Genomic DNA, 14962 nt, shown 5'->3' on the forward strand with positions numbered 1-14962 from the left:
TGCGTTTCTGACTGACCAGCTATAACAAAGTATCTGAAGCTAGGCATTTAAAAAAGAAAATAGATTTAGCTCAAGTATGGAGGTTCAAAGGCATAGTGCCAACTTCTGCTCAGTTCTCATGAAGGCCTCTGGGTATCATCAGACTCAACTCAGGGATTTGGGAGAACACAGTTCGGCCATAGCATTTCTTCAGCTATCATTTTTTAAATGTTTTTATTGTTGTTATCTAGGTTTGGTTTTGTTTGTTTGGGATGGGGTGTTTGGTTTTGACTTTTGCCATACTGGCAAAACATACTGCGTGAGAAAAAAGAGCCTCCCACATGCTAGACAAGTGTTCTTTCTACCACCAAGCTATACCTCTCAGCTCTCTCCTGCTGGCTTTGGGAGTCTCTAAAACAATTTCTCAGTCTGAGCCTTGCTGCTACTTGGCTGTGGTATCATATTAAAATGGAACCTGCAGGTGGAACATATGCAGCAACCTTCTAACTAAATCTGTTCCTGTGACCTTCCAAGTATTTTTTGCCCACCCCACCCCCCAGCCTTGGGTGAGACAGGAAGACTAGAGTAGTGGCAGCTGTATAACAATCCTTCCTTGGGATGATTGACAAGCTTACCATTAGAGCGCATGGCATACCCAATATAGCTTCTTTCTCCTTGTGTCTGTGTGAAACAGGGGGGTTTCTTTCAACTTTTTACCTCAAAAGTCTGCTGAGTTCCTACAAGTAAAATCCACAAAAGTGTAGGCCCCCAAGATCAGGCCTGGACCATTTACTGGCCTTCAAGCACTGGGCCACTGTTTTCTCTCTGTGGGCTCAATTTCAGGTGAGCTGGTCTTTCTATGGCTCACCTCACCTCCTTCTCAGATTGGTGGAGTCCTCACATCCTTGATTTCCTCATAGGTCTAAGTCACTGATTCTCAGTCTGCATCATCATTATTATAAACATTCCTGAAACTGTCCTGGAAGTTCCCACTCTTCTGTAACCATGGAGAATGTACTTACACCCACAGTCACTCCAAGTCCTGCTCCCTAAGGATCCCTGGCTATGCCGTAGGTAACATGGTAGACATAGCCTACTAAGAGTTTGTTGGTTGAGCCCAGAAATACCAGAGGGCCAGTGTCATTCATCTAAGCTAGGAGAAACCATCCAGAGGAGACCCAACCCGAGGCCAGGGTGCCCTATAAACTGGTCATATGAACTCTATCCAGTCCAAAGGTCCAGACACATCCTCTACCTCAGGTGGAGGTCATCTTATCTCTCTCCCTATGACTGCTATCTGAAAGGCTTTACCCTTGCCTGTTACTCCATATCTTTTCTCCCAGGAGTGAAGGGAGCTACCAGGACCCTAGACTATCATTCAAAGTCACGTCTACCATTTGTACTACCCTCTTCTGTAAGTCTTACCAGGGCCCTGAATCTCCAAGAAGTCAGACTTTAGGAAGAGAGGGTGCTGGAAAAGCTGCCCCAAGGTTCAGAGTCTAACCAGCATTTGCAGAATCCTGCCTCACAGTTCTTTCTGAGCTTCATTTGATTATTTATTTTGGGGTGCTGGAAATATAAACTAGGCCTTACGCATGCTAGGCAAATGCTTCATCACTGAGCCATATCCCCAGCCCTCACAGTGCTTTTTGAAAAGAAATCTCTATACTGAGACTGGCTCTGAGGGGCCTGTGGCCTAGCCCAAGACACATTGTCTTTCTTGTTCCTGTGTGATGGGAGTGCTGGTCAGTGAGCATTAAAACATTTTCAAACTCCCCGCCATCCCATGTTCCCCAGACCCTGGAAGTTCTGAGCATTAGTCAGATCCCTTTCTTAAAAGTACTTCAGCTACACTGATTAGAGCCAACAGAAGATAAGAAAACTATGGGTGACCCCCAAATGCTGGCGTTCTCGCTGACCTGCCACTTGGCTCCCAGTAAGATTCAATGGAGCAATTCTTTCTGCCCATGGGACCAAAGACTAGATGAGGACCCTATAGGTGCAAGTCTATGGTCTCTAGATATTGTTTGAATGGCAGGGGTACACTGATTCATCATGAAGGAAGACTTATGAATTCAAGAGAAGGAATAAAGTCAGGGCCTTCTTCTCAGAGCCTCACACTTCCAAACTGTAAGCAAGGAAATGTTCAAGAGGCAGTAATCAGTCAGGAGGGAGTCAATCTCGAATGACCACAATGGTGGCCCTAGAGGCAGAATGGGAAGAGAAGAGCTGTGGTTTCCATACCCTTCCCCAGTCTTACCTCAAGAGCAGAGACCAGAACAGAAAATAAGGAAGGTCAAGGATGGTGGTGAGTCTGCGTTTTTATTACCTTTGTTCTGTCCTACCACCACCACCACCCCTGCCTTTTTTTCTTTAGAAACTGACTTGTGTAACTCACATTTATGCTCACTATGTAGTAGATAGATGCTGGCCTTGATCCTCCTGCTTCTATTTCCCAAGTGCCAGGATCATTGGAATGAGCCACCATACCTGGCTTTATCTTTGTTCTTAGTGTAATATTTTAACTCATAAGTTTACATGATTTAATTTTAATAATGGCTGTTTTTAACACCTGACTCCCAGGATTCCTAGATATTCAACAATCAGTTCTTAGTGCATCATGAAGTGAGGGCCCCAATACTGATGCTAGAAAGGACCAGGTAGGTGTCTTAGTTATTTTCCTATTGCTGTGATAAAACATCATGGACAAAGGCAACTTGTAAAACAAAGTATTTCAGTTGGGCTTGCAGTTTCAGAGGGTTAGAGTCCGTAATAGCAGAGCAAAGGCCTGGCAGTAAGAACAGCTGAGAGCTTATATCTTGATCCTTAAATAAGATGTAGTTGGGGTTGGTGATATTTTGTTGTACTCTAATAAAATTTACCTGAAGATCAAAGGACAGAACCAGCCATTAGATTAGACATAGAGGTCAGGCAGTGGTGGCACACACCTTTCACCCCAGTATTTGGGAAGCATACAAGCCAATAATCCCAGCACTAGGAAGGTTGAGCTAGGAAGTGAAATGGCTGGGTGGAGAAAGGCATATAAGGCGTGAGGAGACAGGAACTAGAGACCCTTTTGGCGGAGGACTCAGAGGCATTCAGTTAGAGGATTCATAGAGTTGGTGAGGTGAGAAGTGGCTGTGGCTTGCTCCTTTGTCTCTCTGATCTTTCAGTATTTACCCCAATATCTGGTTCTGGGTTTTTATTATAAGACCGTGCAACAAGAGAGAGAGAGAAAAAAAACACACTGGGAATTGCACAAGTCTTTTGAAACCTCAAAGCCTGCCCCCAATGACACATCTCCTCCAACAAGGTCAGATCTCATAATCTTTCCCAAACAGTTCTATCAACTGGGGAGAATATACAAGTTCTACCAACATATATATTTCAAATATATAAGACTGTGTAGGCCATTATCATTCAAATCACCACATCAGGCATGGGAGACTCAGTGTTCAGGCTTATGAGGGTTAAACATACAGAACTTCTGTGGGTAAGTTTTGCTAGAGATACAGACTGTCCTCCTACTGAGGTCATCCAAGAGAATTGATATCATGCAGATGTTGCTACTAAGGCCCAGAAGCGTCACTCCTGGACTCCCCCATGCTCAGCCCTGTGATTCATACTAACCATAAATTTCAAAATATAGTACAAAGCTATAGTAATCAAAACAGCCTAGTACAGTTATAAAAAACAGATAGCTCAATCAATAGAAAATGAGCCCAGAGGGCTGGAGAGATGGCTCAGAGATTAAGAGCACCGACCGCTCTTCCGGAGGTCCTGAGTTCAATTCCCAGCACCCACATGGTGGCTGAAACCATCTGTAATGAGATCTGGTGCCCTCTTCCGTATACATAATAAATAAATAAATCTTTTAAAAAAAAGAAAAAAGAAAATGAGCCCAGAAATGGAGCCAAACCAATTAATTTTTTCCACAAAAGTACCAAGAACACACAATAGGGTAGATGTCAGTGATCGGCGCTATCCACATACTATAGAGAGAAAGCAAACCTAATCTCAACTCTTGTGTAAGAACCAACTCAAAGGGGATGATAGGATTAAAACTTGGAACTAAAAAACATAGGAAGAAAGTTTCCCATATTTTAAAAATTCATATGAGTATGATTTTCTAACATTCTTGAAAGTCCTAGTGCTCCTATGGCTTTGCCCTGAGTGCCTTTCCACGGAGGCTCTGGTACTGACCTTGGACACTCCTCTCTTGCTTACAACCAAGGATGTTCTTTTTGGTAGCAGGGTTGGGGTAAGCCTGAGATAGGCTACCCAGAAGAGATAAGTGTCTGGGTAGAAAGGAAGAAAAGGTAGAAAGAAGGAAAAAAATGCTGGCAAGGACTAAGGCCAAGGGCCCCTCAGGCATAGAGTAGAGCAGAGGCCTCAGCAGTAAGCGCCCACCAGTCAGGGAGGGAGTTGCAAAGCCTGGGTGCTGCTCCCATAGGAAGAGCCTCTGGTAGGAAGAAAGCATGCTGCTCCTGTGAAGCCAGAGTACCAACATTCAGAGGCTGCTGACATGAAGGTCCCCAGCACTGTGGTCATAGGCAGGAGGGCTGTCAGGCAAGCCAAGAATGTTGACTACAGCAGAGCAACCCTGGGGGTCCTGATCCGACCCAGGCAGTGGCAATGCTTGATCTTCCTTTGATTACTGTGTATACCAGAGACCACTGGAAAGGTAAAAATGAAAACAAGGAGAAGAGAACAGAAGGCTTGTAAGGATCTCAGTCAGACCACCTTGGATATACCTCTCCCCTCTGGGCCTTCATTTCCTCAGGGTCTCAACAGACCTTGTTTCCTCAACCGGGTATATGATGGCATTCACAGAAGAGCATAATTTCTAGAGGAACCAAGCCACAGAGGGAAGGTGACAGGCGGCAAGGTGAAAGGGGGCAAGAGAAAGGGATGTTAGCCTTGGACACTGTGTTGTGATCCCCTTACTCTGTCCCTCTCCCTGAGAGAATAGTTTGAGCTACCTACTCTCCTATGACTCCAAAGTCAAATATATGGTTTAATCTGCCTGCACTGTAACAGGTCAGCCAGCAGCTGTGACAAACTCCCCAAGCACCAGGGAGGGGTTGTCCCTGGCTACCTAGGAAATAAAGCTCAGGGAATATCTATGGGACAGAGGCATGGGTTAGTCACATATTTGCTCATTCACTCACACATACTCACATATTCACACTCAACACTCATGCACTTACACAGCCACATATGCACACTCACAGGCTTACACACTCTTTCTCTTCATACATGCACACACATACTCATGTACAATACACACATAAAATCAGTCAAGGATTCTTCTGAGATACAACAAATGTCATTACCCTTCCTCTTCCCACATCCTAAGAACAGGAAGGAGCCCATGCTCCTTTCAGTCCCAAGACTATCAAAGCAGAGTGGCCACACTTCAAGGCTGTGGCACTCAGCTTTGTCATGGAGAAGCATGGCTGAGGTGCATAGCAAGTGAGCAGAAATCACTTGTGAATGAGGCAGGACCTGAGTGTTAGAAATAAATGTGGCCCTAGGACAGCTTGGACTGAGATCTCAGGGCTGAGCACTGCAGTTTAAGATGTCCAGGGCTGGGCTGCTGACGTGAAAGTGAAAATGCAGTCCTGTGGCTGTCAAGATTCATGTCTCCTGGGAAATTGCAAGTAGTGTGTGAAGTGTTGAGTGTGAACATGTGGGAGCCAGAGGCCAGGGTGCAAAGATTGATGGGGGTGCTTCTGCAGCAATAGGGGCTGGGTCACACAAATAAGATGGAGACTGGGAAGAGCTACCTCCTACTGAGAGGGCTATGGGGAAATGAGTTAGTTCATCACGTCTAAGAAGAATGGCAGGAAGAAGGCCCCAAGGAAGGCCCATGGAGAAGGGATTCTGCTATGGACCAGGCCCACTGAGAGTTGGAGGACTGACTGGGCTGGTGCGATGCCTTGAGAGGCTTGTGTTTGAGAACGCAAGTTCTCGTGGCCTAGGCTTGTGAAAGGAGACTCTGGTACCTGGTCTGGCCTAGGACTTATGTCGGTATTAACAAAATAGTCATTCTCAAATTCACTTTGCTGAGACATGAAAGTATCTGCTGTTGACACTGCAAACCATGGTGCCCCCTGGGCTCACTGCAGAGTAGATGAGAATGGTTACTTGGATCTTTGCCTTTTAAGCTCACAGTGACTTCAGTTTCTACTCATTTGCTCATTCACTGGGCATGAAGCCAGCACTAGGTATTAAGTGTCAGGGATACAGGCTAAGCAAGCCTGGAGAACTCATCACCCAGTGGGTTTCTAGGCTCCCTCTGGAGTCAGGATGCAGGTAAGTCTGTATTCACAGAAAACCTTGAGTTTCACACCATCAGTCAGTGTCCTCCTGGGATTTAGGGCCAGTTGGGCACCCTGCAGGAATTACACTTGAAATGTTTGTGATACCAAGACTGAGTGGACGCCACACCTTCTGAGGCCAGACAGGTGAGGCCACAGGCCAACACGTGTACCACTCCCCCAGGTGCTTCTCTGGTCGGCCAATAAGGTATTTGAAGAGCTGACAGACATCGAAAGGCAGTTCCACAAGGCATTCTACACTGTTCGGGCCTATCTAAACTGTGACCGGTACTCAGTGGGCCTCCTGGACATGACCAAGGAGAAGGTGAGGTCTCAAACTCCCAGGCGCCTCCTTCCCAGTGTGGCCCAGCTCATAGGCTGAACATTCCCTTCTCTCTTCTTCTCTGCCCAGGAATTCTTTGATGTATGGCCTGTGCTGATGGGGGAAGCCCAGCCATACTCAGGCCCACGAACACCTGATGGCCGGGTAAGTCAAGCTGATAGGTGGCAAGCACCCCACAAGAGGATGGGGAAATAGGGTAGCCTCAAACACTTATCTGCTCTCATCAGCCTGCACTGCCCTAATGAGGGTGAATTCTCTAGATCTGCTTTAGCTTGCCGGAGCTCCTGTAAATATTGTGACATGCTTGCACATGAATTTTAGTGTATGTATGGAGCATGGGTCCAGTTGGTGTGAAATTAAATGGGATATAGGTAAGATAGATCTCAACCTGGGTGTGCAATACACATCTATGAGTATGAGTGCCAGAGAAAGAATGTATTGGTACACACACACACACACACACACACACACACACACACACACACACACAAACACACACACACACAATTACATGGGTGCTGTGCCTGTGTCATCTGTGAATGGGTGTGTCTGGGTGGGTGCTGTTCTCTTTTCCCTTCAAGAAAAACTCCACCAAGAAGCTGACCAGGAGTTCCTACATTGATGTGTTTTGTTTCCCAGGAAATTGTCTTCTACAAAGTCATTGATTATATCCTCCATGGCAAGGAAGACATCAAAGTCATTCCGTAAGTGCTGGGGTTTGACAAGTGGCTCACCCCAGGATGGAACATCCGTAAACCCAACCTGTGGATTAGCTGTCTCAAGGGCATCTATGTAGAGCCAGCAGGGCCTTCCCAGGACAGGGAGGAGGAGCATGGACAGATGAAAAGGGAAGTTACTGGACTAAGGCACTTAGACATCTGCTTCAGATATCTAGGGAGTCGGGTGAGCTGTCAGGTGGCCCCATCCGCAGCTACTCAACCATCTCAGCCCTGGCAGGTAAAGCCTCCACAAGGTAAGGCCATCGTCACACCCCAAAGGAAAGTCTAGTGCAGAGCACAGGCCTAGAGGTACAATAGTCCTATGATTATGTGGCCAGTGACCTCATGAACCCATAAGCCTGTCAACATCCCAAACAGGCTCCAAGAAAGGAGTAGGATTCAGGTATCAGGGCTGCAGAACAGGTAACCAACACTGACTCTCCAGAGGCCAACTGAAGTCAGGAGCCTCCAGTAAGGGAAGGGACCCTGAAAAAGAGGAGATCCAACAAGGCAGAACGGAAGGCACCTCCTCCTGTCCTCCTCCAGTCCTCAGTACTTTACTAGCCCCACCCCACCTAAGCTCAGAGAAGGGAAGAAACTGAATTCATATATGATTTCATCTAACAATCCAAGCATCTATTCCTCTGATCTCTGCTCTTTTCCCACAGCACACCTCCAGCTGACCACTGGGCCCTGGCCAGTGGCCTCCCAACCTATGTAGCAGAAAGTGGCTTTGTGAGTGCCCCTCTCCAGGCCTTGGCCTGTGCTTGCCAGTGCTGCATGCCTGTTGGCCTGCCACCTCCTATTAGCCCTTCCTGCTAGCTGCTGCTCACCTTGCCCAGTTGGAAGCTCCTCTCTTATAGGCAAGGCTAAATAGACTAGTCCTTGTGCTTATGTATTCAGTTGCTCAGAATGGAATTGCTTCTGATCCTTTCCAGATCTGTAACATCATGAATGCTTCAGCTGATGAAATGTTCCAGTTTCAGGTAATCTGCCTACTGATTGCTAGAAACTACATTTTACTTGAAAAGAGGGTATTTTGTTTCAGAAATGGTGGGTTGAATTAGGTTTTCCCACTCAAGGAACAATTTTATGGGCCTGGGGAATGACTCAGTAGATAGTGTTTTCTATGAAAGCATGAGGATCTGAGTTCAGATCCCCAGCACCCATGTTAAAAAAAAAAAAAACAGGCATGGTAAAACGTACCTATAACCTCAGTGCTAGGTTAGGAAATAAGAAGCAGGCAGGACAAGATGATCCTGGGGGCTTAGTGACCAGCTAATCTAGCTGATCAGTGAGCTCCAGCTTCAGTGGGAGACCCTATCTCACAAAATAAGTGGCAAGCAATAGAAGAAAACATTCAACATGGATTTCTGGCCTCCACATGCACACACATGGGCACACACATATGTATAATATACACACATAAAACAACTTCACTCACATCTGTAATCCCATCACTCAGAAGGCTGAGGCAAAAGGATTGCTGCAAATTAGCCCAAGGCCAACTAAAGAGTGAGATTCTGTCTTAAAAAGCAAAAGAAAAATTAAGGAACAATTTCATTTTCAGTGACTGAGAAACCATACAAGAAATATGTATCTGTGCTTCCAGGTCTACGATTGAGCTGATTTAATTGGGCTCAGTTAGACTCAGGTGATCTTGTCTAGTCTCAGCTGACCTTATCTGGTCTCAAATGATCTTGGCTGAACTCGGGAAAGCTTATCTGGGCTAAGTGGATCCAGTCTGGTCTCAGCTGGTCTAGTCTGGTCTTAATTTATCGTCACTGGGCTCATCTGGGCTCATCTGGTCTTCATTGTGCTCAGGAGAAGTGAGCTAATCTTTGGGCTCAATCAACCCTGGCAGGACTCGGCTGAATTTTCTTTGGTATCACTTGGTCGATCCTGGTCTGGCAAACTTCTCTGGGCTGGGACTACGAGGGTTTAGACTTTCTTTGCCCTACCTGTCTTTATCTGGGGTTTGGACAAACATACCCAGGGCCACACAGCCCTTTCCTAAGGGAGGTCATGTTTAGGAACACGTTTTGTCACTAACAACCTCTTGGAGGAACTGGTCAAAAATTACTATCTGGATTTCATATTGGAAGACATAATGAACCAACTATACAATGTGGAAATGTGGGCCCATTTGTTGACAATTAGTAAGTGCTTTAAGAGCAAGGCTTTTCAATACTTCTAAGAAGTATCCTTGGGCCTAGAGCCCTCATGTGCCCTTGATGTTTGCTACGGTGGGGAAATAGCTTCCTCCAGCCCAGAAAATTATGACACAAAGCCTATGAACATAAAGTTCACAGACAAGTGAGAGCAAAAAGACAGCATTCAACCTATTAACGTAGCTTGAGGAGAGAGAAACTGAGGTCTATCCCCACCCCCAGGCACCAAGTCTTACCAGACCACACCCAGAACAGCCTCGTTCTTTCTCTGCTCCCTGCAGGAGGGGCCCCTGGATGATTCTGGGTGGGTGATCAAGAACGTTCTCTCCATGCCCATTGTTAACAAGAAAGAGGAGATTGTGGGGGTGGCAACCTTCTACAACAGGAAAGACGGGAAGCCCTTCGATGATCAAGATGAAGTTCTCATGGAGGTAAATATCCAGTGCCATACGTGGACAAAGATGTCCATCTATGATGGTGCGGGGCATCAGTGTGTATTGTTCCTCTCCACACACTTCTGGACCCTGCTTAGCACTAAGTCAAGGAGAAAGGGACAAAGATAGTTCACAAAGTTCTATCTCTGGAGGTCTCATTCAGAGGCATCCACTGTACTGCAGAAGTCTGGGAAACTGGTCACTGTGCCATGGGTGTAGAACATAGTAAGAGTCACCAGAGTGGTTGGGTAATGGGGTGACACTGCCGTCTACCTCCAGTCCCTGACACAGTTCCTGGGATGGTCAGTGCTGAATACCGACACCTATGACAAGATGAACAAGCTGGAGAACCGTAAGGACATCGCCCAGGACATGGTTCTGTACCATGTGAGATGCGACAAAGATGAAATCCAGGCAATCTTGGTACTGTGCCTAGCATTCTATGGGTCCCTCTGTCTGGGGAGGCAGGGAATTCAGTGATAAAGACATATCCCTGGGGCCCAGGCTAGGTCTAACATGGTACAACCCAGACAGTGTCCCTGTGTCTCACCCTAAGCAGTGAGCAAGTGTGACCAGAGCCTTCCTGGCCTGCCTCATTATTCCATCTATAATCCATGTGTGTCACTAAGAACTGCACAGGGAAAGGAAGGAAAGTCGGGGTTCCCAGAAACTGACCGCTTATGTCTGGAATTGAGGATGTCTGAACACAAGGAGATTGCTGTCCTTCAACAATCAGGAGCCCTGTGTTCAACATGTTCCATGATGCGCACCATCATTCTGTTACCTTGACAGGGTGAAGGTGATGTTGTCACTGTCATGTGGGTAAAAGTGACACCACCACTGACACACTTATGGATGGGCGTGATACTGCCATCTATCACATGAGGTGAAGGTTAAGAGTCACTTTGTCATAGTCATAGGGTAAAGATGATACTATCATCCTGTCCCTTGTGGGGGAATGGTAATAAGTTCACTGTGTAACATTTGTGGAATGAAGGGGTTACTGTCACTCTGTCATTCCTGGGATAAGGGTGATATTGTCAGCCTATCATATGGAGCATAGGTGATGCTGTCACTCTGTCACATAGGGTGAAGTGACACTATCACTCAGTCCCACAACTCACCTGTTGTTCTCTGTTAGCCAACAAGGGATCGCCTGGGGAAAGAGCCCGCTGACTGTGAGGAGGATGAGCTGGGGAAAATCTTGGTGAGAACCTGCTTCCAGTGGACACAAGCTGCTCTCATGAGTGGCAGGAGAGAGCCCTGGCACACACAGCATCCTCTCATGATGTTAGTGCTACCTGAGTAGGAATGTCAACACTCCCCAACAGAGGTGACGATACAGCTCTGAGAGTGTCCAGCTGGAGTTTACTTGATATCTGCCCTGCTGAGTGTCTCTGTCTGCCTTCCTGCCTCCTCTGTGTTTCCCAGAACTATCCATGTTTTAGCTTCTGATGCCACAATTTGGGCCAAGTGTCCATCTATGCTGCCGCCCTATAGGAGTAACCAGGTGCTACCGCCCCTCGTTTAGATATAGCTGTGTTTGTGTGTTTACATACTTCTGTGTGCACTTGTGTTTTCATGCATGTGTGTGTATAGGCACATACAGACACATGTTTGTGTGTCTCCCAGAGAACATCCCTACATCAACTTGACAGTTATGGGACACCTACCTTTTTCTGTCACTTGTGTGATTTATCAGAATCACCAGAGCTGTTTGTTTACTGAATAGTTTGGGGGTTTATTAATGCATTCAACATGTTCTAAACACTAATGGCTCTATGTGAGGTGGGCACATATGTTCCCATGTGTCCATATGGGTAGGTCTGAATCCATGTATATGCCTCTGTGACTTTTCATATATATATATATATATATATATATATATAGTGCTACCTGTGTAGGAATGTCAACACTCCCCAACACTCCCCTACCATATATATATATTGGTTTTTTGAGACAGGGTTTCTCTGTGTAGTTTTTGGTGCCTGTCCTGGATCTCGCTCTGTAGACCAGACTGGCCTTGAGCTCACAGAGATCCACCTGCCTCTGCCTCCGAGTGCTGGGATTAAAGGTGTGTGCCACCACCACCTGGCTTCACGTATATATCTTTACGTTTGCTTTTCCAACATCACTGCTACCAAGTCAGGCAAGCTTCTCACAGTCCAGTCACCTGGTGGGTGGAAACAGTAGAATAGGTTGGGAAAATATGAGTGACCTAGCTATAAATTTGAGTAACTGGAAGGCAGACATCACCAGAGATACCTGAGTGCCTGCCTGGACAAGGGTTCAGAAAAAAAAGAAAGGTTAAGAACCAGTGGGGGTGTGGTAGGTCTGCTTTCCTCAGCCCATAATCTCTCTTACAGAAGGAAGAACTTCCAGGGCCTACCAAGTTTGACATCTACGAGTTCCACTTCTCTGATCTGGAGTGTACAGAGCTGGAGCTAGTCAAATGTGGAATCCAGATGTACTATGAGCTGGGTGTAGTCCGAAAGTTCCAGATTCCCCAGGAGGTGGGGAGATATGGTTGGAGGTTCCAGAACAAGAGGATGTGGAGGGTTGGTTAAGGGTTACAGATCCAAGAGGTGAAAGGCATGTGGTGAGAGCCCTCAGAGATCACCACTGGGAGGAAGGGAAGGTTATTCCAGTTCAGAGCTCCACAATTCTGCTCCTTCCCTGGGCTTCTCACTCTGTCTTGTATCCACCTCCATACCTGTGTCCCCACAGCCCACATAAAGAATGAATAATCTCTCATGCTCCCCAGAAACCAAGAGTGACAGGCTGGTATTTCAGAAAGAATTTTTACTAAATTCTAAGGGAAACAGAATAGAAAAAAATTATAAAACAATAGTACCAGAATAAAAATATTTCCAAATACTTATTTGACCCTAAATATCATAATGAAAATATTAGAGAGCTCCCTTAGCCTGTATTCTCTTTCTTGAAGAAAATGTCTAGGTGCTCTACCTTCCTGCTCACAGACACATATCTGACCCATTCAAACATTCAGCCCTAAAACTAATATTTTTGTTTTATTCTTTTTGTTTTGTTTTTGTTTGTTTCTCAAAGTATCCCACATCCCAGGGGTCCTCTTTCCATTATGGGTCTGGGCTATGGAGATAGAGACATCAGATTTCAATGGCTGGAGCTGTTCTTAGTTCTACTGTGTGAGAGCCCTTCCCAAACAGGAAGGGGCTAAGGGGAACAAGGAACAAGGGCTCTGAGACCAACAAGATAGAAGTAGGAAAATGGGTATGACAAGCTCCACTACAAGAGTTTGAAAGGCTTGGGTAGATTCTCATGTGGTGTTGTGTAGACTCATATGTGGCTTCCAGCATCCACATGTCCTCTGCTCCCCCAGGTCCTGGTGCGGTTCTTGTTCTCTGTCAGCAAAGCCTATCGAAGAATCACCTACCACAACTGGCGCCATGGTTTCAATGTAGCCCAGACCATGTTTACGCTACTAATGGTATGTATGGAAATGGGATGGGGTAAGAAGATTCAAGGGCCTGGAACAAAGACCACAGCTACTACCTTCTGGTCCAAGGATGCCTGTTGTGCTTGCCCAGTCCTGGCAATGGGTGGAGGGGACTTGGGTGGGCAAAAGAACGGGTTTGGGGCAGCCCCACATTTCCTTCAACCTCTGCTTTCTGGAGCCAGAGAGCTGGGCCAGTGGCAGGACCCAGAACTGGACTTCTCCCCCACAGACAGGCAAACTGAAGAGCTACTACACAGACCTGGAGGCCTTTGCCATGGTTACAGCTGGCCTGTGCCACGACATCGACCACCGTGGCACCAACAACCTGTACCAGATGAAGTAGGCTGTGGGGAGGGCAGGCTCGTGGTGGGCATGGTAAACCATAAATCAAACATGGTTAGGGTCAGTCTTTGCAGTCTGGCAATCAGTACTGAGAGGGGCTACCTTGAAGGCACAGTGCCAGGTGGGTCAGACCTCATCCTACTGCCTTCTAACATTTTTTTTGTTGTGTCTTCTTTTTAAATAAAATATGCAACAGATCCCAGAATCCTCTAGCCAAGTTACATGGCTCCTCAATTCTAGAACGGCACCACCTGGAATTTGGGAAGTTTCTGTTGGCAGAGGAGGTTTGTTCCTGATTTGGTGATGGGTCCTCCTCTGGGCTGTGGCAAACAGGCAGGAGGCCCTGGGAAGCAAGTTTATCAGTGTGAGGTGCTACCGGACAGGCTCCCATCTAGAGATGCTCCCACATGGGGTAGAATTGTTTTCAAGGAGCAGTAGCCATGAATGGCCACTAGTGGGTACAACAGATCATGGAAATGGGAAAAGATATTTGACTTGGGACCTTCCCAGGCAGAGGATAGACACCAAGGGAGGACAAGGATGGCTATCCTTGCTTGGAGAGGTAGCCATAAGACTGATCTGGGATCACATAAGTGAAGGCCAGGTTAGAGTGCAGGGAGTAGACAGAGTAGGCCCTGAGAGTCAAAACCAAGGGTACCCCAGGCAACATCTGCCACAACCCAACACCAACTGACGGTCCCCACAGAGCCTGAACATCTACCAGAACCTGAACCGGCGGCAACATGAACATGTGATCCACCTCATGGACATTGCCATCATTGCCACTGACCTGGCCCTCTACTTCAAGTAAGAATGCATCAGAGGCAGGAGGTGTGGGTGGGGCCCTCAGCAGACATAGACAGCCATGACCAATCTGTCACTTACTCCTCCCCTCCTTTGGGGACCAGGAAGAGAACAATGTTCCAGAAGATTGTGGATGAGTCTAAGAACTACGAAGACAAAAAAAGTTGGATTGAGTACTTATCCCTAGAGACAACACGAAAAGAGATAGTCATGTAAGTAATAGGTCTATCATTGACCAACTAGCCCTGCAAGACCTCCCTGACCCCAGGGATAGGAGACTACAAAACAAGATTAGCTCTCTCTAAATTGAACAAAGGCACTGGATCAATCTGTCCTGAGATTCATGGACATCAGCACAGAATTCAGAGT

The 14962-nt window shown here is 46.6% G+C and overlaps 1 protein-coding gene across 9 annotated transcripts in view; it reads left to right on the forward strand.

Annotated features, from left to right (window-relative positions):
• Pde6b (phosphodiesterase 6B) overlaps positions 1-14962 on the forward strand; it is a 70496-nt gene that overhangs the window by 50676 nt on the left and 4858 nt on the right. For all 9 annotated transcript variants that reach the window (XM_052735721.1, XM_052735725.1, XM_052735719.1 and 6 more), the window contains 14 exons: positions 6487-6627; positions 6715-6789; positions 7285-7349; positions 8033-8099; positions 8303-8350; positions 9817-9966; positions 10249-10392; positions 11111-11176; positions 12336-12482; positions 13331-13438; positions 13677-13786; positions 13986-14073; positions 14496-14596; positions 14698-14805. In XM_052735721.1, the coding sequence (XP_052591681.1) occupies positions 6487-6627; positions 6715-6789; positions 7285-7349; positions 8033-8099; positions 8303-8350; positions 9817-9966; positions 10249-10392; positions 11111-11176; positions 12336-12482; positions 13331-13438; positions 13677-13786; positions 13986-14073; positions 14496-14596; positions 14698-14805 (1418 nt within the window). The remainder of the gene's footprint in view (positions 1-6486; positions 6628-6714; positions 6790-7284; positions 7350-8032; positions 8100-8302; positions 8351-9816; positions 9967-10248; positions 10393-11110; positions 11177-12335; positions 12483-13330; positions 13439-13676; positions 13787-13985; positions 14074-14495; positions 14597-14697; positions 14806-14962) is intronic.

The sequence above is a fragment of the Peromyscus californicus genome, unplaced genomic scaffold (assembly GCF_007827085.1).
Source record: "Peromyscus californicus insignis strain IS unplaced genomic scaffold, ASM782708v3 Scaffold_13__1_contigs__length_99412109, whole genome shotgun sequence".
In the NCBI taxonomy this organism is placed as follows: Eukaryota; Metazoa; Chordata; class Mammalia; order Rodentia; family Cricetidae; genus Peromyscus; species Peromyscus californicus.